We start from the raw sequence: 24,450 nt of genomic DNA, 5'->3' as shown, positions 1-24,450 counted from the left end.
GCCAGCTTACTGTATATGTCGTGATTGACGGTCGTGTTGCTTTACGAGCCTGAGGGAATGCTGTTCAAACTGGGTTTGGTCAAAAAGGAGACGGGTTGTTGTTTCAGCTCCTGTCGCTAAATGGCCATCATCTTCGCGCTGGGAGAATAGCAGCAGGATGTCTGCCTGCTGCCTCTGCTGCCAATTTCGCGTCCATGTGCTGTACATGCAAATGGGAAACGATGATCTTTGGAACATCTTCCTAGCTAGCCGCCGTAGGTATCCGTATCCGGTGCTGCATCTCAACATCGAATTCCCCCATCCGCCAGTCAAAGCCGGGTTGTCCACAAACCGTGACACAATCTTCCCTCTTCCCTCCCCCCGTCGCGTACTCCCCACTCAAAAGTCCAGCACCAGCTGCGGCGCCAACTTCTCCAAGTCCTCGACCTGCAAAAACCCATCACTAATCCCACCCCCCTTGACGGCAAGCTCGCGCTCATGCTTCGCCCGCGCAAATGCCTCTCTCACAAAGATATCCAGATACTTTCCCACCAGATTCATCGCACCCTTTTGGATCTGCGTTTGCTCGTTTTCAAAGTTCTCATACAGGAGACGGGCAAGAAGTGGTGCTGGTATAGACGGTGAGGCGGATGCGAAGGAGGCAGCTGGGGGTCTTGCGGTGGTGGGCCGCATGGGCGCGTCTTGCATGAGGTCGTCACTGTCCATGTCGATGTCGTCGTCGAATTCATCTTGCTCGTCGCCGGAGGAGAGGATGACTGTGGGTTGGGGCTGGGTTTCCGCCCGTGACGTTGGCGCGGCGACCTTCTTGGGAGCTGCAGGGCCGCGTTTGGCTGTGGTGGTTTGTGCAGTGGGTGCTTTTATGGGACGGGGGGGCTTGAACTGAGGGCCGCCACGTCGCGAGGCGCCAGTGGTTGCATTTTTTGGAGGCATCGTCGTTGCAGTGGATTTGTGTTTGAAGGTGTGGGGTTGAGGATGGGGGAGCGGTGCGGGCGTCGCGACGCTTGTGAACGCGACTGTGGGTGACGCGTTCTCACGTGCTCACGATAGCACCAAACAGGCAGCGTCTGCCTGAAGTAGGTACCTCACTTCATTGCGACACCCATAGCAGACTCTTTGGAACAAATGAAGCATCATACACATCATCAAACATGCCCTAAAAATACCCACTGTACACGTCACAACAGTAATCAACGTCTCGAAATAGTAGGTGTAAGCGTCTTGTGGACTCGCAACATTTACGGCGCATCGTCGGCGTCGGATTTGCGAGAAAATTAGCGATCATCTCAGATGGGTAAATTGAAGCCCCCAGAGTACTCGTCCTACTTGACCGTTTCCTGTGTCTCTTCGGTCAAAAGCAGGCTTCGTCTCACTCATACGGAGCACGTTTATATGATGATAATTAAATCATGGCTCAAGCGCTCATCGCTGGCACAGGGACCCAGCTTGTAACTATGCTGTATTGCATGCATGTTGTGCCATCACCACCCATTCGTTGCGCAGATACGTATCAGATAGGTGGTAATTTGAAGTAGAGAAGCGAACAAGGGCAACGACCCTGGGTCCGGGAACTGCCTCGGATCGATATTGGGTACTTTTTGATCTTCGGTACAACGATCAGCGATTGCGAAGAACGGGCCGCACGGTTGTGTAATTTTTATTTTCGGCTGTAATCATGGCATCCTAGTGCACAGTGTCGCCGGTGGCAGTCGGTCCTAGGCAGCCGGGGTAATAGGAAGGCAACATCAAGGCCGCCGGTGCACAAGTATGGTACGGCAATGGCAAGTACTGTAGGTACCTACCCATGAGCACAGTAAGATGTTCCACGGGACGAGTGGCCAAGTGCTTCAAGATCGACTGGCTGACATTTGATTGCGTGGGAGATGAGCTTTCCCTGTGCACTGCTTTTCTACCGGCGGTTTGGTACATCGTTGCACAGCAGTGGCATCAGATCCCCATCTCCATCTTGACTGAGCCTGACGTGCATCACGGCAAAGAGGTAGCCGTGCGACCAACAAAAAGGACTTGTGCAAGTGGAAAATGGATGGATGGATTGATTTGGTTGTTGCGCGGCATCGACGCAATTGGATTGTGTTGCTCGAGACCATCACAGACTGATTCTATAGGGCACAAAGGTTGAGGACTCGAGTCACAGAAGGGTGGCTCAGGAGAGCACATGTGTCTCGAGTATCGAACATCTGAGTCTATTTTGTCCCTTTTGTATTCCTTTTGGTGGCCGTTGCAGCCAACTATCAGAGCAGCCATCGAGTGTGCCGAGAAGGGATGCTGTTGGGATGTCAATGTGAATGTGAATCAGGACCCCTAGGTGTAGGTTTGGGAGGTTGGTGGAGATTGTTGGAGGGTGCCATGTTCTTGGGTGGCAAGGCTCTCCCATCGCACACCAGTACCAGTGCCTGCAGTCAGATCGATGGCTCCTGCGATTTTCCTGCAGGCAGCGCGTGAGATAGATGAGCTAGGTACGTGGTGCAGAAACAAAGGAATGATGGCGGTGGGCCCTCGATTGTGCCAGTGACGCGAGTGGTGGTGGGCCTGACGCTGAAAACGGAGTGCAGGCGCCCCGGCTGGGTAAGGCCGTAGTAGGCTGTACGCTCACGGGACGCTCTGGGACGAAGCATTGCCGTTGACGAAGTGGAAAAGTCATCCCGCTTCGGCTTACAGCCGGTCGAGTCTCACGTGCAAGAGGGTGGAATCTGGAGTGCTTTGGTCTCAGCAGACGCCATCGAGATGCTGTGGAAGCAAGGCGGGTCTGATTCGAGCAGGTGGCAGGCGGGATGATCAGCTCGCGTAACGCAGGAAGAGAAGGAAAAAAAAAAGGGAAAAAGGGATCCTGTAGAGCAGATGGCATTAGTAGAGTAGATGCGGAATCGAGACTCGATCAGCGGCTGTCATGGCAAAGCAGAGACGGGTCGAGGCCAGACGGGGCTTGGTGGAGAGGGAGCCAGGGCCGCGATTGAGTTAGCGCGATGGGGACTAGGAGAGAGTCGAGATTGTAAAACCTATGGCGTGGGCATGGGCATGGGCATGGGCATGCTGTTTTTCTTCTTCTTGCCATGCACCGGAGGATTCATGGGTAAAGAGACAGCTGGGCTCGGTTTGGATGGTGGACTGGGGTTGCCTGTCCCGTCCAGCGATGAAAGTCAGTCGCTGGGTGGTGGTGGTATTGATGGTGGTGATGGTGGTGATGGTGGGATGGAGAGGGGGACCGGGCTGTTGGGTGGGGCCAGAAGTAAGTTGCACACCCACTGTCACCATACTCGTAGCACACTGTACGTGTGTAGACATGGCAGATGGTACACTCATGTTCAACTTCCCGTGACGTCGAGGAAGTCTGCAAGACTGGCGGCCAAGGGAGAAAGGGACCGAGAGGACAGTGGGGCACTGGAGGAGGAGCAGCCATGTGTGTGTGTGTGTGTGTGTCAATGGGTAGGTACCGCAAGTGTATTAGGTATTGTATGTGTGTGTGTGTGTGTGTATGTGTATGTGTGTGTGTGTGTGTGTGTATGTGTATGTGTGTGTGTGTGTGTGTGTGTATGTGTGTGTATGTGTATGTGTGTGTGTGTGTGGGTTCATAGCAAGGCCGGGCGGCAGGGGCGATTGGGCTTGGGGTAGGATGGAATGGGACAAGGTTGGAAGAGGTCATGTGACTGCGTCGACAAGATGAGAGCATGAGAGTAGTGGTAGTGGTAGTGGTAGTGGTAGTGGTAGTGGTAGTGGTGATGATGGATGGTGAGGCCGAGCACAAGGGTGCTGAAAGCGTGCAGGGACGGCTGATAGCCGCACACACACAGACACACAGACACACCACACACTTGCAAGCAAGCACCACAGAGAGGGCGCAGTTTATATGACCATGGAATTAGCGCTGCGTGAACTTGTATTTGGCATAGGGTTAGGCTATGCCAAGCTCTACTAGCTAGCTAAGCGAGGTTAACTAAATATTATACTATAAGATTTTATAATATATTCTAATCCTATTCTAAATATATTCTATACTAGTAATACTATAAGCTACTACTACTATACCTATTACTAACGTATCCCTTATATCCTATATAAGTAGATTAAAATATATTTAGAACGTGTTCTTAATAGGTTATAGAAGCACTATTAATAGTACCTTACCCTTAGCCACATCCTAGATAATATTAGGGTATAGCCTATAGTTAGCCCTAATAGGGTAGTTAAGATAGAGAGTAGAGAGCACTACTACTATACTAAGATTAATAATAAGGGTACCTTATATAAAGTAAGAATAGGTTCTAAATATATTCTAAATAGGTTCTAATATTCTTAGGCTATTCTAGGTACTAGGGGCACTTTATATACCTATACTAAAAAAGATTATAGGCTTAATATAGCCTACTATAAGGTTAGTAGGGTTAAGAAGACTAGCTAGCCCTCTATAATAGAGGTCTATAAGGTAAAGAGTAAATATATTATTAACTTATTCTTAACTTATTATACTAATATATATAGACTTCTATATAAAGATTATATATAATTACTAGAATACTCTTTACTATAAGTTATTTAGAATATATTTAAAACTTATTACTAATATATTTTATAGAAGTTCTCTAAGCCTAGCTAGTAGCTATTATAGGCCCCCTAGTAAATACTAATACCCTCCTAAATATAATTTAGAAGAAGACTTGCACTAGCTATAATAGTAATAAGGTATAGCCTGCAAGAACCTATTAAAAATATATTACTAACTTATTATAGCTTAACTTTATTACTATATCTACCCTACTAAGGATTTAAGGTTATTAGGTTCCTTATACTATCTACGCTTATAATTATCCTAGCTATAGTAAGTTATTTATAATATATTATTAACCTATTCCTAATATATTTTAAGACTATTACTTTAATACTAGTATAGACCTTACTAATTCCTACTAGAATACTACCTAGTTCTACTTATAGTATACTTTTATAGAGCCTAGGGAGGATAGGGAGGATAAAGAAGATACTAGAGAGGGGGAGGGAGATAATAATAGTAATAAGTAGGAACACATTAAGAACGTATTAAGAATAGGTTCTAATAAATAATATATAATAGTATATAACCTAAAGGGGTAGTAGTAATTACTAAAATAAACTCTTTACTCTTCTCTTTTTTTTTCTATCTACTAAAAGTAAAGTACTATTTACTTTTATAGGGTCCTTTAATAGTATATAACTTTTTCTTTTAACTTTTATAGGTATTATAAAGCTCTAGTAGTCTCTTAGATTAAAGAAGAATCTAGTATTTATAGGTGTCTAGCTATAATATATTATTAATATATTCTAAATATATTTTAAGAGACTAGACTTATATCTCCTTTTTACTACTTTTACTAAATATTATTTATAGTGTAAAGGGGAGTAACTATTTACTCCTCTTCTTTACTCTCTACTTCCTCTTTAGCCTCTACTCTAGCTACTACTTCTTATTATAGACTAGCTATCTTAGAGGGTTCTTAAACCTTAGAGGAGGCACTTAGTGTAGTCTACTCTACTAGCAGAGAATATATTATTAACGTATTTAGAATATATTCTTAAGTATTTACTATTAAGCTCCTATAAAAGATCCTTGCTTCTATAATGCCTTATATTATAGTTCTACTATAGTTTACTAGGGCTATTTAAACCTTAGGATAATACCTCTTAAGGTAGTAGATAAGATTACCTCTATTAGAGAAGCAACGCTAAAATAGTTATTAATATATTATAAATGTGTTCTAACTTATATATATATATACTCTATAAAGTTCCTATACCCCTAATCTAGCCTAAATAGCCTAGTAGAAAAGCTTACTAGGAAATACTATACACCTATTATTTAGGTAGGATATTATAGGAGAGAATACCCTAGTATTAGATAGAAGTAACTTAAGCTTAATATATTACTAGTATAAATCCTACTTAGTGTTAGAATAAGTTTATAATATATTCCTAATATATTCTATTATATACTAACTTTAAAAGATCTTTATAGACTATATTAACTAGTTATATCTAATAATATTAGGAAAGATAGATAATAAAATAGTATTAAACTCTTAAATATAAAAAGTTCTTATAGAGTATAAGAAGAAAGAAGAAGAAAGAGAAGAAGAAAGAATATATATTTATCTACTTATATATACTTATATAATAGACTAGAATATATTAAAAACTAGTTAGGAACTAGTTACTATATTTATAGACTAACCCTACTTTATATAAAAAGTAGCTATCTCTTTCTTAAGTTTAAACTATGCCTTTTATAATTTAAATAGTGCCTTTTTCTATATAAGTTCTTCCTTATCTACCTCTAGCTTTTCTTTTCTCTCCTTTAGAGCCTAATTACTAAGAAGAGCCTTTTATTATAAAGTTTATAGTTATAGACTAATAATAAGTTAGGAATATATTATAAACGTGTTTTGCAAAGCATACCTTTAGGTTACTATTAGTAGAGGAGAAGAGCCTAGTAGTAGAGAAGATAGAAAAGGGGCTAGTAAACTTCTTTCTAATACTACTCTACTACTTACCCTCTAGCTTTAGGCTTTTAAGCGTGCTCTTTTATTTCTTATTAGGACTAAGATATATCTAGTTAAGTTAGATATAGCAAGACTTGCTTTATAATTATCTAGAGTATTATTATTATTATAGGATATATTCTAAATATATTCTAAACACATTTTAATTAGTAAATATATATAATGCTAGCGTAAGACTTACTTTCTCCCCTCTAAAGCTTTTTAAGGTACCTTTACTTAAGCCTATTAGGAGTTCTATAGTTATAGTATATTCTAAACTTGCTCTAGGCTTTAAACTCTTTTATATCCTATAAATCTATCTAGTATACACTATATAATATTACTTATATAATTCTAATAGGTTAAGAATAGGTTATAAACTTACTTCTAAGTAGCCTTAAGAATACTTATATACTTACTAGTTTTATATCCTTTCTAGCCTACTTGCTTAGCTATATTTAAATAAGATTCTAGTTTTTCCTATACCTCTTTTAATATTTTACTATAGCATTATATAATCCTAGTAGTAATTACTAGGTTTTTCTTATAGATTGCCTAGTTTTAGGTATCTTTAGAGGGTTTGTGTTCTAATTATATAAGAATAAGTTAGGAACACGTTTAGAATAGGTTTAGAATATATTTACTTATATAAGAGGAGGTTAGTAAGCTAAAAGTATTCCTCTACTATTAATACCTATAGTAATTTACTTAGACGTAAAGAGGTAGTATTATCTAGCTCTCTTTTATATACTTTATAAATACTTCTTTATAGATATACTTAATAAAATCTTATATAAGATTAAAGTTGCTAGCGCTAGTTACGCTTATAGGGATTAATTAACTAGAGATAGCGCCTAAGTCCTAGAAACAAGTTAGAAACATGTTATAAACAGGTTATAGTGCGCTATAAAACTTGCCTATTATCTACTTATTACACATATTAATAGTAGTCCTATAGAATCCCTATAAGTAAATATGCCTCTATAACACTTGTCTTTTTATAAGTGCTTTACACTTCTAAAAGAAGTTAATAATAGCAACTTAATATATCTTAGTTATATCCTTATCTATAATAATTTAGCTAAGTATAATAACTATAACGTGTTAGAAACGTGTTATAAACCTATTCTTAATATATACACTTCTTTTCCTGTAGGTAGAAGATTACTATTAGAATCTCTGCCTATGCCCTATATAACCTCTTATATAATATATCTATCTAGAATATGTCTTAATCTAATAGAATTAATGCCTACTCTTTAAAAAGGTAAATAATTAAGTTACTTAAGCTTAATATAAAGATTTGCTATATATACGCCTATAGTAACGTATTAGTAATATATTCTAAACCTATTCTCTTATACTATATATAGTTTTAGGATCCTAATACTTTATCCTCTACTTATAGTATACTCCTCTAAGGCTACTCTTAAATAAGAACTATAGAAGCTTTTCACGCTTTATAATACGCAAGATTTTATCTTTATTTATAAAGCTAATATATATTTCTTTAATAGAATAGAAACCTTTAAGTTAGAGATAGGTTTAGAGCTAGGTTAAGTTTAGGAACTAGGCTATAATAAGTTAGGAATATATTTATAATAGGTTACAAATAACTTATATTATATAAGCTATAGAGTAAGCATAGGCTATAACACCTTTACTACTTCCTTAATATTACTATTAGATAGTATTAAGGGAGGAGGAGGTATATATATATATACTAAAAGAAATAATAGTAAAAAAAGGTATTACTACTATATCTATTAGTATAATTACTTAGAAGGTAACTTTATATAGGATTTTAAACAGAGATCCTTACCCTTATAGATAATTAATACCTAGAATATGTTAGGAATATGTTAGGAATAGGTTATAATATGCCTACTACACTTCTTTATCTAGCTTAACTATAGCTTAACCACAGAATATAAAGCAGGACTACTAGAAAGATTTAATATCTCCCTAGTTAGAAGACCTTATAGATATATAGAGTCTACCTCTAGTAGTACCTAACTAAAATAATATTTTTTCCTAGTAGCAGATATTAGGCTATAGTTCTAATAGCTAATATATAGTTAAGCCTATTCTATAATTTACTAACTTATTATTAATATATTTTAAATATATTTAAGTTTTGCTCCCTACCTAATTTACTATAGTCCTTATTATAGGATAATAAGATACCTAGTAGTCCTTATAAATCCTTAAAGAGAAGCGCTTAATAAGGCTATAATAATAGCTTCTTATTTATAGTTCTCTTTATAAAATTTTCTTAGGTACTATACTTTTTAAGGTTTAGATCTAATTATATAATGCGTTATTAATAATATAATAAGAACATGTTTATAACGTGTTCTTAAGATACTTATATACTTTTACCCTAGAGTATTAGTATTTATACTAGCTTACTAGCTAGCTATTAAAGAATAGTAAAGTTATAGGCCTATTAAGATAGATAGACTAGTAGGAGTATTATACCTGCTAGAATTAGAATAATTTAAGAACATGTTCTTAACGTGTTACTTATATAGCCTATATAAGCACCTCTTCTCTTATTAGGTAAGAGCTATCTTTATATTACTAAACTAGTATTATATACCTATACCCTTAGCTATATAATTAAGGGTATACTAGGAGAATAGCTATATACTTAATAATTACTAGTATAAGTAGTAGTCCTTAACTATTACTATAAGTAAGGTATATATTATGCCCCTATAATATATTACTAACCTATTCTAAACTTATTCTATTTACTTTTACTTACTTCCTTAATACTACTACTACTATCCTCCTCTAGCACTTTATATAGTTACCTAAATTTATCTCTAATATTACTATCTAGTTTAGATATATTATCTAGTACTACTATACTAAACTCTAGTATAGTATTTAGGAACACCTATATATTATTAAGAATAGGTTTAGAATATATTTAAAAAAGATAGTAATAAAAACTATATTTACTTACTTAAATTACCCTAATTTATACTTAACTATAGGCTAGTTTATATAACTATAAAAATTTGCCGCTGTGACGTGGACTTGAACCTACAGGGATATTCTAACTACTTAGAGTAAAGCCCAAGTCGCCCGACGCTAAACCCATGGTTATATGACATGCCACCACCACCACAGACTAGCAATCTCAATCCACCCTATCCACCTGGCGTCTTGAAGCGCGCACAGCCGAGAACAAGCATGCCAAACGTCAGATCACTAGTTCCCCTGCCACCCAAATGCCAACAACCATGCATGCCACCACCAGATGCCACCAGTGACCAGTGACTAGATGCCACCAGGATGCTTGCTGCGGACGCTCTCAAGGGGAATGGCGTCCGCGTGATGCTGGTCCATTGTATCCCTGGTCCCTCTACAACCTCCTACCCGATGCACATTGCGCGAGAGTGTAGTAAGCCTTCAGGCGCGGCGAGACGTGCAGGCGGTACTGCGGTCTGCTGTAGTCTAGGTGGTGGTAGGGTCAGGCTTGGTAGTAGGTAGTGTCGTTTAGGCCACGCACTCTCGGCGGTAGATTGGGTGTGTAGGTGGGTGAGAGAAGGCAGACAGGTACCGGTAGGGCAGCTTATATATCTCCATCCCACACCGGCTCTCGCTCTTGGGCCTGCTGGTTGGCTGAGTTTACCACGACCTTTTTGCACCACACCCAGACGTCGTTGCCATTGTCGTCGTCAACAAGTCGTCAAGTCGTCGCTTCCCTTTTGTTGAAGCAACAAGCACACACGCACACACAACACACGCACACAAACCATTCAACACATCGCCATACAGTCTACCGTCCACCGCAATCCACGCCCGACCCTCCACACGGCTGTTCATTCTCGGCCACCAGCATTCTTAACACTACCACTACCATTACCACTACCATTACCACTACTACCACCACTACCACCACTACCACCACTACCACCACTACCACCACTACCACTACCACTACCACTACCGCCATACCGCTGTGGTTCTCAACTGCACGCACCTCTGCTGTACCCACCCATTCACCCACCCCATCTCACCTCTCACACCCGCACACACCCACACAACAAAGCACCCCCTCCCCGCCCGCAGCCTGCATTGGTCTTCAAGATAACACCCACCTCTCTGATACGAGCACGTCTCGCCCACCAAAACTCAACCTCACTCTAGACGAGCCAGTCAGTCCACTCTGGGATCCGCGCTCCTGCAGGTTGCACAGTAGCCCACTTTCCCAGACAAAGCCAATCCAAACATCGACCTTTGGAATTCACGGCTCCCCTCACAGCCAAACACACCTCCCTTCTTCCCAACCGCTGTACCTATACAAACATCACCTTTTTTTTTTTGCTTTCTTCTCGTCCCCCATCCACAACATCACCGCCCCCCGGCCATGCCACACTCCGTCAACCATTCGACGTCGACGCAAACCAAAATGTCCCGTCCCTCCTCTACCTCGACCTACTCGGGTAACAACCAGTTCCCCATGCCCGCAGGCGTGTCCCTGCTATCGCCAGAAAAGGTGGGCGAGCAGCTCTCACCTGCACAATCCACCTTTTCCTTTGCATCCACCCCTCGCTCCGTTCAAGATGTCGACCACGACGACTCCCGCCATCTGCATCCCATGGGTCGAGGCACCACTGGCGATGCCACCGGTTCATTGCGTCCCAGATCCTCCCGTTCCCGCGCACAGTTCTACGAGGATTCGTTTTCCTACAAGGATGGCATTCCTTCGTCGGCTCGCGATCGCGTTACCAAGGATGCTCCAATAGTGGCTGAGCTGCGGACGAACGTGATCGTACGTCTTCCCTCTCCATCTCGCGCCAGGCTCCACATTTTGCATCGAAAGACTAACCCAACGTAGATCAAGGACGAATACACCCTAGTCACCGACTTGTCGCATCATCTCTCGACGCGCTATCAACGTCCGGAAACAAGCATTATGATTACCGTCAATCACTCGGCCTGCCTGCTGCTTGGCGGTTCCTTTGAGCCCACCTACATTCTCGCCATCAACGCCCTCCCCGTCCAACTTCAACCCACGACCAACAAACGCAATGCCGCCATGATCCAGACGTTCATGGCCGAGTCCATTGGCGTATCGCCAGAACGCGGCATCATCAAGTTCCTGCCCATTCCCGAAGACAGTCTTGCCATGAACGGCATGACCATTCTCGGCGAAATTGAGCGATTGGAGCGCCAGCATGCAGAAGAGTCGGGCAGCAATGTCAAGCGCGTGGTGACCAAGGCCTCGCGGAAATCGGCCATGTACAAGGCAAAGAGTAGCATGGCGCTCTCTCGCAAGAGTTCCAAGGCTAACCAGGACCCAAGAGCAGTCGTCTCGTCTTCGATTCCTGCTGACGGACCACTCGACTCGGGCATAGCCATGAATGAAAAGGGCATCACCGAGCCTGCATCTGCAAAGGTGGATAGCAAGGTCGGCCACAAGAAGTCGGAACCGACGCTGTCCAAGTGCAACAAGCCATCCAACTCGCTCGCGGCTTTCACTCCGCCGCCCATTCCCGCCGACAAGGCACCTGCGCCAGGCATCGGCAAGCGGAAGAGCTTTTTGAGCGTCTTCCGTCGATGAGGGCAGCGCTGTACAAAGTATGGGCAAACTTCCACCGGCCTGGTGCATCCCGCACTTTGTCGACAGACCACATCCACACGGCACACTGTACACTTTTCCTATCATTTTGCTACGTCTTTTGTTCTGCATCTGCATTCGATAGAGGGGGGCTGGGGCGGACACAAACGGGCATACAGATATCCCAGGCATCACTGGCGTTTGGTTCGGCATGCGTAGCTGGAGTTTTTGATTTTCCAAAACCTCATGACTACGTTCTTCACCACTTATACCCTTTCCTACAACTTTGTTCTTACCAATGCAATTCCACATACATGTCGAGACACCGCTATCTAGTCAGATATAAAAGATTTCTAATACCACCATGACCTATCCTCGATCAAACAAATGAAACCCCCTTCCTGCCACGTCATGAAGTTATCCATCGTCTAGCCCAAAGCAAGATGTTGAGGCTTGCGCAGACGAGACTTTGGTAGCGACACCCACAGTCATGCCATGGTACAGTACGGCAATCCCGAAAAGAAAAACCCACACACACACACACAGACACACACACACACCACCACCAGAGGACGGCGGTGCAGGTCTCAAGCGAAGGCGACGAAGCAAGCTAATCCCTACTCTACCCCATGTAATGCATGTAATGGAAGACGATCTAGCCGACTGGTCGCAAGGCCCCCGTTCAGCCTCGTCGCGCACCCCGCGGCTCTCCCTCGGCCCTTTTTTGTAGCCACTGCACATGGCAGATGTTAGTTGTGTAGACATGCATGTACACACATTGATCACGCTTGGAGACGAACACATGGATGCATGCAGGTATAGGTTTTGTTCCACGTATGCGCATACTCTTGCACATGCGTGTTCGTACGAGGAGTACAGTAGATTGTTGTAGAGAATTGTTGATGTCTTTGTCGAGGAAATCATAGAGACACACACACACAGAGGTATACCTACCGTACCGGTACTGGTCATCTATCCATGAAATCCATGAAGAAAAAAACGACCTACTCACAAACACATACCTACCTAGCGCCAGCCACACCCTCCCCGGCCCCAACCCAAGACCCAGGGTCTAGATGCCCACACAAACGATCCCTGGCACAATCATGCACATGTTTCAACAAGCTGCATCATGGCGTGACTGCCGATACCTACCCGTTCCTATTTGTCCATCTAGTATCCATAGCATGATAGCATGATGTAGGTCGGGGGGTTGTACCCATCTCCTTCCCCACCTGATGAAATCCCCCAATTTCCCAGCTTCGAGGTGTGTGTGCGTGTGTGTGTGCGTGTGGGGGAGGGGGGTGTTTGTGTCACTGTAAGACAGTGTTAGACAATGTTGAGATATATGCGGGGGTCAAGGGGAATGAGGGGGTTGTAAGACATTATCAGGCGATGGTAGGGAAATTGTACAGAGGAGATTCACGTGTGATGTGATGCGGATGGCTGCACAAGTCATGACAAAAGTGCGTGAGGAGTGGGTTTGTGCGGGAGGAGAAATTGTTGGTAGGGGCTTGTTGGGTGAGACATGTGGGGATGTGATTTGCATGTGGCTTGGGTATGGGTAGGTACCGGTATGGGTGCGGTATGGACACATCTTGAATCGTTGAACCTCTCCCCACGGTACCGTACCTAGCCTTGCTCATGTATGTTGGTCACTTTCATCACACACACATACCTACTGTGCTCAGTAGGTACAGTATGTCTGCATATACCTATTGTACAATGTATATAGCACTACACCCACCATGGGTGCTATCTACCGGTACCCCACTCACTCTCCTAATCGTTGCAGCCTGTTGCAGCCCACCTCAAGAGCCAAGTTCGTGCACACAATCAACACCCGCACCAAAGTCCGTGGTTGAAACGACAGCGTACGACGCCTGCACATGCGCTTTCTCAAACACGCGGTGTACGACGGTGGGCTGGCTTGGGAAGCTCATCTCGGGGCTGGGTGTCCACGGTATGTGGAGGGGGATGTTATGCTGTTATCTTCCCAGCCTACCGTACGGTAGGCACCGTACCACACAGATGACATAGCAATAGCATGTGCAGAGAAACAATGCCCATCTACACGACTGTGATTGCCAATGCTCAACCCCCCATCTATCATCTACTCAACCCTTCAGATCCTCGCCCTTCACCATCCCAATCCCAATCCCAATTCCTGCTCACCGTTTGTCTTGCGCACAACGATCGGCATGGCGATAACCGTATTCTGGAGAGGCTGGTGGGGTGGGTGCCACTGCATTCATGGAACACCTTGCTTTGACTACCTACTACTACCTACCACTACCTACCTACCTACCTGCCTCCCTACCGAGTACGATACGCTAGCTCGTAGGTCAAGGGGATCTACGCGGAGAAGGTTCGCGGGGACGGCGGTTTATTTTGGCGTCTGTCCGTAGCACTGATGCCCGTTCAGAACCGCTGGACTGGAATTCGAGAAGTTCCTGGTGGGCTTATCATTCTATTGGCCGGTACTGTAGGCCGTATGATCACGATGCAATGAGTGCAGGATTGATGTAAAAGTCATTATATCAAAATAAGAAGCCTTAATTTGGGAGCCTGGTCATGGGGAGGTAACGGTAGCTACTGATAGCTACAAGACTGTCCCTCGCCGTACCACGGCCACTTCTGAGTATATCCCACACACTGCTCGACTTCAAAGACAAATTCGGGGATGCTCATCAAAGTGAGACTACCCCGCTTCTCGCAGTCTTCTTCAACAGCGTCTTTGGCTGCTTTCCAGACTTTTGCCGGGATCACTGCGTCTTCTGCCACCAGAAGTCCTTCCAAGTTCTTTCGATTCGACTGCAGGTTATCTTTGGCAGTTTGAAGAAGTTTTCCAAGTAAAGCTGCTTTGGCAATTGATCGCCTCCTTTTAACAAAGAGGTCCGGCAGCGCCAGATCCTACAGTTTGTACCATTCAGCCAGAGACCGAAATGGCCGGTACTCTGCTGGTTCGTTTTCGAACATGTTGTGGCCTGACAACGGATGAGGTCTGCCTTGAGCAGCTCGGGGGTGAATGGAAGTGCCTGGCCATATGTTATTACCATGGTAGATTTATGTAAAACAACATGGATACCCAATATTTTGCTCGTGCAATATCGTTTGCACTCTAGTCGTACTTGGTACCGTTTTGAGTGAACGAGTAAACTCCAGTGAGTGCACGACAACCTAAATGTCTGACACTGTGAAAACCGAAGACAGTTCACAACATACCACATGTTTGGTGTAAGAAACTCAAGACATTGACGCAGTCCATCACACCCAAGTGACAAAAATTACCATAGAACCTCGTCGAACTCTGTTTCCACACAGTGTCCTCACCATTATATACTACCTGATCATGTGATACATAGGACTTACCCGAACTTTCACTCCCCATCATCCCTTCACTACACCGTGCCCACATAATGTCCACTTGTTGCCACCAGATGCCCGCTTGGTACTTTCACAAGTGTGCACGAGCGCGATGTTCACCTACATCTTCAGATTCGCCGGATGATATACAGAGGTTCATCATGCTCCCTTTGGCTTTTCCCCAGATCACTGCATTCTGCAATATCAAAACCTCAACCAACCTTGTTCACCCATTTCCGAAAGAGTTTAGAACATCTAAACTACTAAAACAACAATCATTGCAAACATGCAATCCACACCACAAACCTTCACTCGCCAGTGGCCACAGGCAGCCGCTCGGCCCGGACACCATGTCCCCGGCAAAGCTAAGTTCCACGAACGATTCAGCATAGCCACAGTTGAAGATGCTCCAGAATGGGAGCTGACCCCTCGTGAGCCACCCATGGTCATGCGTGCGCTGCCTCAAAATGCGCCAACGAGCACGCGCGGCATCACCACCGAGAAACATGCATGCGTCCCGCATGTATCATCCTTCTTTTCTTCCCTTTTCTCACTCCGGCGACACACTGAGCAGCCGCCACTAGTATCGCCGGCTCAAAGCCAGAAGGACAAGCCGTTGCCTCCCCTGCCACAGGAGGCCTTGGATCCCTCTTCTTTGCCCGAAGCCCCCATCCCTCCACCATGTGCTGTGGTCCGACAGGAGCGCATGACCCGCGCAGAAGGTACTCGTGTACGAGATACACGCTTCTCTCGGCCACAGAAGCCTGCTTCGAACCCCAATCCGCTGGTACGCCGTCCGCGTGTACCTCGTAGGCGACTCGCGCCAGTGGTAGAAGAGCAGGCGTTCAAACACGCTTTGAACTGCGACTTGAATCATCATCCTGGTGGTGAGGCAGATTCTTACTATCAGGATCACCCACTCCAGGCTCAAGTCCAGGATGTAGAAAGCTGTGCATACGTGGAGCTGCCGTTTCTCGTTACATCACACGCGTGGCAAGGCACACGAACCCTTTCTGCACACCCCCCTCGACCCCTTTCCTTTGAGCGTTCAGAGCTCACGCCCATCCTTAAAGCTCCGACTACCTCCATCGATGCGGAAGACTGCATGAGTCTGCCATCGTGCCCACCACGGATCCCGTCTCTCGTGTTCTCAGGCTTGCCATTGTACCCGACAGAACCTACGGGGAACGGTGATGTTGAACACGTCAATGACAACATCCAGGAGGTACGACCGATGGATCAAGGATTCTTGCTTGGGCAGTTCCCGGAGAACGAGAGCGGTGGTGAAGATGGAGGGGAGACGGATGGGGAAGTGTGCAACTATGATATCACCTTCTCTCCGGGGGATTCGTCCAGCGCGTGGTCAGAGGGCAGTAATATGACACTATTGCCTGACACCCCAAAGTCATGTGCCGACTCAGCTTACCACTCCATAGGCCATTCATAGGCCGAGAACGGGAGAGCTTCGTCTTGCAGCATGAGCGAGGGGTTGCTGAGGTAGCTGAGTAGAAAAATGGCAATGGGTTTCCGCCCGCGTAGGGTTTGCGAGAAGAGTTCCCAATGCAAAAGGGATAGTTTATGTCAAGGCGAGTTAAGGCCTTGAGAGGCTGTTGACGCAATTCCCATTGGACACTTTAAAAAAAATGGAGAGAATGGGGCGATATTTCTCCGTAATTTTGATATTTCTGGAATCTCTGGAATCTGTCGTCAATTTTCATGTTATGAAGTAGTCTAAATTTACCTTGATTACATCCTGCTAGTTCCCACAATCTCCCTTTTTCCTATGTTGGAATCCAGGGGCGAGCCTTCATGGAGATATAGTGCCTCGAAAAGTTTGTATTGGGATGCGGTTAGATTTGAGTCTGCTTTGTGGTAGTTGGGAAGATGGATGCACTGGTACCCATGCAGTGAGATTAATGCAGCTAGACGGCGCTTGGAGACCCTCTGGATCTCAGTGTGCTTTCTAAAGTGGTGGGGTCTGATGAGATTGGAGCCATAGTGCTGACGCTGTACACACTGTTGGGTCAGCGGTTAGATTGATCCGAACATTCTTAGGGCAGAACGTGGGTTACCGGTAGGTGTTGTCAGCGCGATTCCCAAAAGCAGCCATCCTTCCTCTCAGGGTCACTTGCCTAGTCGATCATGGTACGGTGCAGAGTATTTCGACCACGTTCAGAGCCCATTCAACAGAGACCACCGCATGGGAGTGGAGACATGGTGGAGACATTGCCGTCGATCAGGTTGCGACGTCCTCATTTTGCACACGAGAGTAATAGCGAAAGCCCCGATAGAGTAAGTTCAAGCCTTGAGCAGTCTTCGTTTGCAATAACCGCAGTAGTCCCGTGATTACTCCTATTCTCACCAGCACCGTGGCATCACCAATGACCGAGGAAGATTTGGTACAGGGAGGACATGGATGAGCCCAAGTACTGCCGAGCGGTGCCTATTTTGGGCGCAAAACGCGTTGAGGAACTGTTTCGTGGTGGAGGAATTTCGAGGGAGTGGTAGGTAGGTAGCATTCGATTGTCGAGTTTCGATGCTGTGGCGGTGCTCTTGTCGCTTATTCCCGTTTCCGGTAACGTTTCCGGGACCGGTAAAGTAGGTGGGATGAACTCTGAACCCTTTGCGTTTGGACTTGATACTGTCGTTGGCATGCTCCGCACGACCTAGAGGATACGGTAGGTACCGGTATAGCACATGGGTACGGTAGCTGGCGACTTTACTGTACAATCCAGGTCTTTGAATGCGGCCGATGACGAACTGTCACGGGGGGCCTGAGGGGACAACCCCCCGCGTACCTGGCCAGGTACCGTAGTGTTCCCTAACCTACCGTAGGCACCAGCCACACCCGCCCAATGCACCGCGCTCTTCCTTTTGGACCCACGATGGTACCGGTACAGCAAGCACAGTCCAGAAAGTCGGGGGTTCATCCCACCCACCCCCCAAATGCGCCGCGGCGATACATAGGCGGCAGCGGCACTTCTGCTGGCTGCAGCTGCTTGATGCCTCTTTTCGCTTCTCCGCTTGATCGCTGTGGATTCCAATCCTTCTCGCTGCTAACAGGACCTGCTTGACCCTGCTTACCGGTACCTCTCCTTTCCGCAAGCAGCTTGGTTTCATGCGACTGTGATTGTAGACAAGTGTGGGATATAGTGGGAAGACATTGGCATTTATTTGAGGAATACTGGGATTTGGATTTGGGCCATTAAAATCGAGGTTGGAATTTTTTGTTCATTGGATTACAACATGGAGGTATGTCGAGGGTTGGGTGGTGGATTGGGCAAATGGTGGAGCTCACACTACATTCCAGAACACCGATATAGAACGATACAGCGACGCGAGGCAACACTCACGCAGCACATCCCTTACGCCCTCTCAAGACAGTTCGGCCATCAAGCCCCCCACCCTAGAACAGCACCACGAGCCACAACCACCAGCCTACCGGTACACACACGAAGAACCCTACCAGGACGGCCCACAGACACCACCCACCGCCATAATACCCACCACGCATACCATTGCGCCGCAAACTTCATCAATCTACACCCCACAAACCCACCACATTGACCTCCCACCCCACACCCACCCTTGTACCAACGCCTCGACGCTCCCCACGCCAAACGACGACGACGACGACGACGACGACGACGACGTCCCCCTCGCACAGCTCTTCGTCCATCCCGACCCACACGACCTTGGCCCGCAAGATCTGTACCCTCTCGAAGCGCCGCCCTCGTACTCGGTCGCCATCTGCGATGCTCGTCACATCCAATCCCAGCGCGGAGTACTTGTCCACTATGTGCGCCCCCACCACGTCTACCTACCGCGCGAGAATTACGACGAGGAGGCAGACTGGGATGAAAATGGCGATCGAGTAGACGATGTGAGGCACGACGTGGAGAAGATTGTGGCCATGTTTGTCGTTGCATTCATGTTGCTGATGGTGTCGGGCATGTTGGCGTGGATGGCGTTGGGAAGTGGCTTGTTTGCTTGAGGTAGGAGAGTCTGGTGGGGATGGGAGAGAGAGAGAGAGAGAGAGAGGGATTTTGATATGTGGGACAATGGATGGCAGGGGTTTTGATTTTCTCCTTCTCTTCTTCTCTTCTTCTCTTCTTCTTTGTCTTGCTCTTTTTGGTTTGGAGGATGGAATGTTTAGGATTATGATACCAGAGTGTTGTTACAACGCTTTCAAAACTTGATTGGGTGGGAAGGGGCGTCTGTTTCCCTTTTTCTTTGGGGGGTAGGGGGTTCAGAATTACTGCATTGGGTGGATTACATGGTTCTGGGAGACAGCGAACCAGACAAGATGCTGTGGCTATCCAGTTCACTCACCCTAACGAATAACATTGCTTACTCGCACTTACTTGTTCCCTCTCTACACGTGCTCTACACTCTACACTGCTTCTTCCTCTCGAGGATAGGAGGCAGAGTACAACTACATGACGTCATGTTGCTCAGCCTTATAGCATGGAAGTTCGGAACATGCCTTGCCGAGAGGGAAGAACAAAGAGACAGGTGCAAGGAGGAAACAGACAATACAATCAACAAGGTGGGTGGAATTCGCCACGATGGAGACGTCTGTGGTGTGGCAGCACAATCATGTCGACAAGATACGACTTGTTCATTTGACGTGTTCACTGAAGGGTCCCATGAGTCGAGATGCTGAGGTGAGCACCGTGGAACGGAGCTGTACGAGGCCCAATCGTGGCTTTGTCAGACGGTAGCCAGCTGCTACTATATCATGGTTCCAATGACTAGGCAAGACGAGCCGCCTAGCCCTGTCGACATGTCCTCCAGGGAGACCAAGACCAGGACAGACAGATGAAAATCCTTTGAGTTGTGAACCCAGGCTGTGTTCTGGTGTGCCAACTGCAAAGAGGAGACGCCCCATCAGAGTGTTCAATGTTCCTTTTGACTTGTGCACGTGGCAGGTTGATGTCGAGTGAAGTTCATGCATGCCTATTGAATTGACTCTGGTGGATTTCTCTCCAGATGCGCCCACGAAGCTCCAAGGGACCATGGGGTAAGTTAGGCGGTATTGGCTGTGGTTCGACAGGCTTGTGGGCGGGTCTTCTGCTGTGGCTTTGCACGGGTGGCCTTTGATTCGTGGGGGGGCTGTGTCTTTGCGGCGATGCTTGGTCAAAGAGAATGGCACACTCTTGACCGGTTGCCCCTCTGGTTTCTTTCGACAGTCACAGCACGACCAAGCCAAAGAAGGGCTTCTTCACAGCCGCCTTTTGATTTCCCCCTTCAGCTGCTGCTCCTGCGCCAGCTCCTCCAGGACGCACAAAAGGATTGACGATTTGGAGAGGCCTGACAGCCCCGAGGATTGGCTCGACCATCTGTATCGCGACACGAGAGAGAGAGAGAGAGAGAGAGAGAGAGAGAGAGAGAGAGAAAGTGTGGGAGAGAGACAGAAGTGAGAAGCTTCGTGTATTCTCCACTCTTGATCCCCCAAAGGGTGCTGGGGCTGTCGCCGCGCTGTTGTGGCTGGGGGAAGACGACGCTTTGCCCACAGCCTGGCTCTGTTTGGACAGTGGATTGCCCAGCAGAACTCCATTGTCAGCCGCAGCCCAGCTTCTCCAAATTCCCTCGACTGCCACCCCACCCCCCAGTCCAGCCTATCTTTCTCTCTCCCCCCCCCCCTCCCTCCCCCCGCCTCCTTCTCTCTCCCCCTCCCCCAACATATGAGCTCCATGAATGCCCGCTTCAAGAACCTAGTGGGTTCGAAACGCAAGAGTTCCTCCTCACAGAATAGTCCCTCGCAGCCGCCGCCGCCATCGTCCCAGGGCAACTCGGCCCCCCCCACCAGTAGCCAACAGCGCCCAAGCTCGTCCTTGTCACCGCAGAATTCGAGCAGCTCGTCACTCCCCATGAACCCCCAGAACCCCTTGGGCCGCCCGCCCTCGTACACATACGCTCCCCCAGGGCCGGGCGGGCTGGGTGCGCCGCATCAGCAACAGCAGCAACAGCAACATGGACGGCCTGCGAGCCCGTTGCCACCCATCAACACGAGCACGCCAGGCTATCCGCAGCAGCAACAGCAGCCCGTGGGCTACCCGCCACACGCAGGCCCGCCTGGTTATCCCCCGCAAGGCCCTCCAGGCGCGCAGTATGGCCAGCAACAGGGCTACGGGGGTGGTGCGCCTCCGCCTGTGCCCCATGGTCCGCCCGCGGTATACAACAGGCCATCTGGGCCAGCAGAGGTGGCGGGCGAGGGGCGTTCCAAGGCACAGCTCATTGTGGGCATCGACTTTGTGAGTAGCCCAGACTGTCCTCGGGCCTGAAAGGCGGCTTACTCACGCACAATCATACAGGGCACAACCTTCTCGGGTGTCGCATTCGCATTCGCAACCAACACCGAGGCCAAGGAAGATATCATCACCGAGTGGCCTGGTGCAGGCAACCAAACAAAGCAGAAAGTAAGCACGACTTGGCACCGACCTACCTATGAGTCTGATCCCTAACGAAGCTGCAAGATCCCCACGGTGCTTTACTACGATCAGTACCAGAAGGTAGTAGGCTGGGGACCAGACATTGCCGACGCTCTGGCGCCCACAGGCTACCCCAAGCCTGGCGTGCAAAAGGTTGAGTGGTTCAAGCTGCAATTGATGCTCTCTGGCAACACCTATATCGACCCCATCAACCTGCCCCCGCTACCCCCAGGCAAGTCTGAGATTGACGTGGCCGCCGACTACCTCTTCCACCTGCGACAAGCGATGCGAAATCAACTGCAAAAGACGCTTGGTGAAGTCTTCAACCGTGAAGAGCGCAATATCCGATACTATCTGACCGTACCCGCCATTTGGAATGACGCTGGCAAGGCGGCAACGCGTGCTGCCGCCATCCAGGCTGGATTCCTCCGTGACGAAAACGATAACAGGCTAACACTCATCACCGAACCAGAAGCCGCTGCCATGTTCTGCTCCAAAACTGGTCTTCTCAACCTCAAGATTCATGATGCTGTGCTGATTGTTGATTGTGGTGGTGGCACAGTCGATTTGATCGCGTACGAGGTCGAGGAGGAGAACCCTTTCTCTGTCGCCGAGTGCACAGCAGGATCTGGTGATTCTTGCGGCTCAACGGCGCTGAACCGAAACTTTAGCAACATTCTACGAGCAAAGATTAGGAAGATGAAACTACCCGATGGTTCAAAGACGGCCGGGAAAGTGTACGCCAAATGCATCATGGATTTCGAAAACAGGATAAAGGCCGACTTCCGAAACAATGGACAAAAATGGGCCGTCGATGTTGGCATTGAGGCCGAGTTTCCTGAGGCTGGCATCGAGGAGGGTTACATGACGTTCACCAACGAGGAGATTCTGCAATGCTTTGAACCTGTCGTGAACCGAATCTTGGAGCTCGTCAGGAACCAGATTATAGCCATTCAAGCGCAAAACAGGGCATTACAGGTGAGACATGTATCCGTTGCTTACACATATTCCGCGCTAACCATAGTGTAGAACGTGCTCGTGGTCGGTGGTTTCGGAGCATCAGAATACCTCTTTCAGCAAATCAAGCTCCATGTGCCACCACAATTCCAATCCAAGGTCGTCCGGCCCATGGACTCGGTCGCGGCCATTGTCAAGGGCGCCGTTACAGCTGGTATCACCGAACGCATTGTCACACACCGTGTCGCTCGTCGACATTACCTCATGGCAACTCTGCAACCCTTCAAAGAGGGTCATCACCCTGAACAATATCGTGTGCCATCTCTGGATGGCAAGGACCGATGCAAGTACACTCGCCAAATATTCGTACAAAAGGGACAAAAAGTGAAGATTGGCGAGCCAGTCAAAGTCTCGTTCTTCAGACAAGTCGCCCCTGGTGCCACTCTCATGTATGAGGATATCTTGTATGCCTGTGACGATGATGTTTGTCCAGAGTACACCAAAGATCCTCGTGAGTCAACCACGAACCCCATTCTCTCGCAACGGCTAATTCTGTTCAGGCATCAAGGAAGTCGTCACCCTCACCTCTGACCTTTCACGGAAGAACCTGGAAAAAGACTTTGAACGTATGGACACCCCACAAGGTACCTTCTACCGTGTATATTTTGACATTTACCTCACACTCGACGGTTCTGAATTCAACGCCGAGCTGGTCTGTCAAGGGGAAGTCATGGGTCGCTGCACAGCTAGATTCAGGTAATCTGATCTACGGTATACAATTCACTTGGCCGATCGATTTGCCCTCCATTCCTACCATGGCCAAAAATATAATTTGCGCTACCGGCTTGCTCAGTCAGCAGGTAAGGAGACTCACAGTAGAAGGGGTGTGGGTACATTCATGCTGATGATGATGTGTGCGTGTATGTGTGTGGTGTTCTTTGTTTCTTCATAGCTTTAATTGTTGATCTCAACGACATACCCCCCAAATGTTCAATGAAAGCTACATCCTGGATCACCGCACCTTTGTTCCTGATGCCTTTGTCTCAACCAAAAAAAAACCCCCATTGATGATACTCACGTGCCTAGAAGCTACTGAGATGCATGGCATGATTGGAGCAGACGCACCAAGGTGTTTTGGCTGGTGATGACTCGAGCTACACAGCTGCTGACCTCGCCAGAATTTCCTTTTCTTTATTTGTTTCAATCGTGGCACAAGATTATCAACTTCCAGAATCTTTTTCTCCCCAAGATTCGTTCCGGAGTTTGCCCTCGACATACGTATACCTGACCGCTAAACTTGGGGCTTGGCACTACATAGATAGAGTCTCTAGCTGAGCTTTACATTCTAATGATGGATCTACATGTATTTTTCCATGGTGCTCAACGCTACAGTCGTCATCGTCAACGCTTTGCTAAGCGCGTTCGCACCTTGATTGCTGTGGTACTGGGTCGGCTCGTGGCTGCTTCAGTAGACTTGGTTTCCATATCGTCCCTCTTGGCTGGTTCTCTATAGATGACGCAGATGCACGAATCCCTCATGGATACCAATATTCACATCACCGAGCCATTGGTTACACATATTTGGGTACTG

General features: G+C 46.9%; 9 protein-coding genes across 9 annotated transcripts; 6 read left to right on the top strand and 3 right to left on the bottom strand.

Moving 5' to 3' along the window:
• Positions 1 to 157: 157 nt before the first annotated feature.
• IAQ61_005295 (uncharacterized protein) lies at positions 158 to 883 on the top strand (the record flags this gene model as incomplete). The annotated part of the gene is made up of 1 exon (XM_066096741.1): positions 158 to 883. One exon carries the CDS (start codon positions 158 to 160, stop codon positions 881 to 883), a length of 726 nt encoding a protein of 241 aa, XP_065953436.1.
• Positions 884 to 2,319: 1,436 nt separating this feature from the next.
• IAQ61_005294 (uncharacterized protein) lies at positions 2,320 to 2,764 on the bottom strand (the record flags this gene model as incomplete). Its single annotated transcript, XM_003842883.2, has 2 exons — positions 2,692 to 2,764; positions 2,320 to 2,470 (listed from the first exon to the last, which is right to left on the bottom strand). The coding sequence occupies exons 1-2, from the start codon at positions 2,736 to 2,738 to the stop codon at positions 2,320 to 2,322; spliced, it is 198 nt and encodes a 65-aa protein (XP_003842931.1). The 5' UTR covers positions 2,739 to 2,764.
• A 224-nt stretch (positions 2,765 to 2,988) lies between these two features.
• IAQ61_005293 (uncharacterized protein) lies at positions 2,989 to 3,300 on the bottom strand (the record flags this gene model as incomplete). The annotated part of the gene is made up of 1 exon (XM_066096740.1): positions 2,989 to 3,300. The coding sequence occupies one exon, from the start codon at positions 3,298 to 3,300 to the stop codon at positions 2,989 to 2,991; it is 312 nt and encodes a 103-aa protein (XP_065953435.1).
• A 6,266-nt stretch (positions 3,301 to 9,566) lies between these two features.
• On the top strand, positions 9,567 to 12,630 carry IAQ61_005292 (uncharacterized protein). The gene is made up of 2 exons (XM_003842885.2): positions 9,567 to 11,313; positions 11,380 to 12,630. The coding sequence occupies exons 1-2, from the start codon at positions 10,909 to 10,911 to the stop codon at positions 12,103 to 12,105; spliced, it is 1,131 nt and encodes a 376-aa protein (XP_003842933.2). The 5' UTR covers positions 9,567 to 10,908; the 3' UTR covers positions 12,106 to 12,630.
• Positions 12,631 to 14,157: 1,527 nt separating this feature from the next.
• Positions 14,158 to 14,958, top strand: IAQ61_005291 (uncharacterized protein; the record flags this gene model as incomplete). The annotated part of the gene is made up of 3 exons (XM_003842886.2): positions 14,158 to 14,337; positions 14,528 to 14,587; positions 14,712 to 14,958. Exons 1-3 carry the CDS (start codon positions 14,165 to 14,167, stop codon positions 14,956 to 14,958), a joined length of 480 nt encoding a protein of 159 aa, XP_003842934.1. The 5' UTR covers positions 14,158 to 14,164.
• Positions 14,959 to 15,754: 796 nt separating this feature from the next.
• Positions 15,755 to 16,915, top strand: IAQ61_005290 (uncharacterized protein; the record flags this gene model as incomplete). The annotated part of the gene is made up of 1 exon (XM_003842887.1): positions 15,755 to 16,915. The coding sequence occupies one exon, from the start codon at positions 15,755 to 15,757 to the stop codon at positions 16,913 to 16,915; it is 1,161 nt and encodes a 386-aa protein (XP_003842935.1).
• A 928-nt stretch (positions 16,916 to 17,843) lies between these two features.
• On the bottom strand, positions 17,844 to 18,122 carry IAQ61_005289 (uncharacterized protein; the record flags this gene model as incomplete). Its single annotated transcript, XM_066096739.1, has 1 exon — positions 17,844 to 18,122. The coding sequence occupies one exon, from the start codon at positions 18,120 to 18,122 to the stop codon at positions 17,844 to 17,846; it is 279 nt and encodes a 92-aa protein (XP_065953434.1).
• Positions 18,123 to 18,165: 43 nt separating this feature from the next.
• On the top strand, positions 18,166 to 19,462 carry IAQ61_005288 (uncharacterized protein; the record flags this gene model as incomplete). Its single annotated transcript, XM_066096738.1, has 2 exons — positions 18,166 to 18,169; positions 18,648 to 19,462. The coding sequence occupies 2 exons, from the start codon at positions 18,166 to 18,168 to the stop codon at positions 19,460 to 19,462; spliced, it is 819 nt and encodes a 272-aa protein (XP_065953433.1).
• Positions 19,463 to 21,111: 1,649 nt separating this feature from the next.
• Positions 21,112 to 23,879, top strand: IAQ61_005287 (uncharacterized protein). The gene is made up of 5 exons (XM_003842892.2): positions 21,112 to 21,725; positions 21,786 to 21,890; positions 21,948 to 22,880; positions 22,932 to 23,370; positions 23,420 to 23,879. The coding sequence occupies exons 1-5, from the start codon at positions 21,156 to 21,158 to the stop codon at positions 23,617 to 23,619; spliced, it is 2,247 nt and encodes a 748-aa protein (XP_003842940.1). The 5' UTR covers positions 21,112 to 21,155; the 3' UTR covers positions 23,620 to 23,879.
• Positions 23,880 to 24,450: the final 571 nt, after the last annotated feature.

Source organism: Plenodomus lingam, assembly GCF_022343315.1.
Source record: "Plenodomus lingam strain CAN1 chromosome Unknown contig_21, whole genome shotgun sequence".
Lineage (NCBI taxonomy): Eukaryota > Fungi > Ascomycota > Dothideomycetes > Pleosporales > Leptosphaeriaceae > Plenodomus > Plenodomus lingam.
The sequence above is the reverse complement of the archived record's forward strand: the minus strand, read 5'-3'. Positions and strand labels throughout refer to the sequence as shown.

What these genes read in the sequence shown, in the direction of transcription:
- IAQ61_005292 (XM_003842885.2), top strand. Translation starts at nt 10,909, where the DNA reads ATGCCACACTCCGTCAACCATTCGACGTCGACGCAAACCAAAATGTCC. An exon ending in AGCTGCGGACGAACGTGATC is followed by an intron (nt 11,314 to 11,379) that starts GTACGTCTTCCC and finishes AACCCAACGTAG; the next exon opens with ATCAAGGACGAATACACCCT.
- IAQ61_005287 (XM_003842892.2), top strand. Translation starts at nt 21,156, where the DNA reads ATGAGCTCCATGAATGCCCGCTTCAAGAACCTAGTGGGTTCGAAACGC. An exon ending in GCAACCAAACAAAGCAGAAA is followed by an intron (nt 21,891 to 21,947) that starts GTAAGCACGACT and finishes CGAAGCTGCAAG; the next exon opens with ATCCCCACGGTGCTTTACTA. An exon ending in AGAGTACACCAAAGATCCTC is followed by an intron (nt 23,371 to 23,419) that starts GTGAGTCAACCA and finishes AATTCTGTTCAG; the next exon opens with GCATCAAGGAAGTCGTCACC.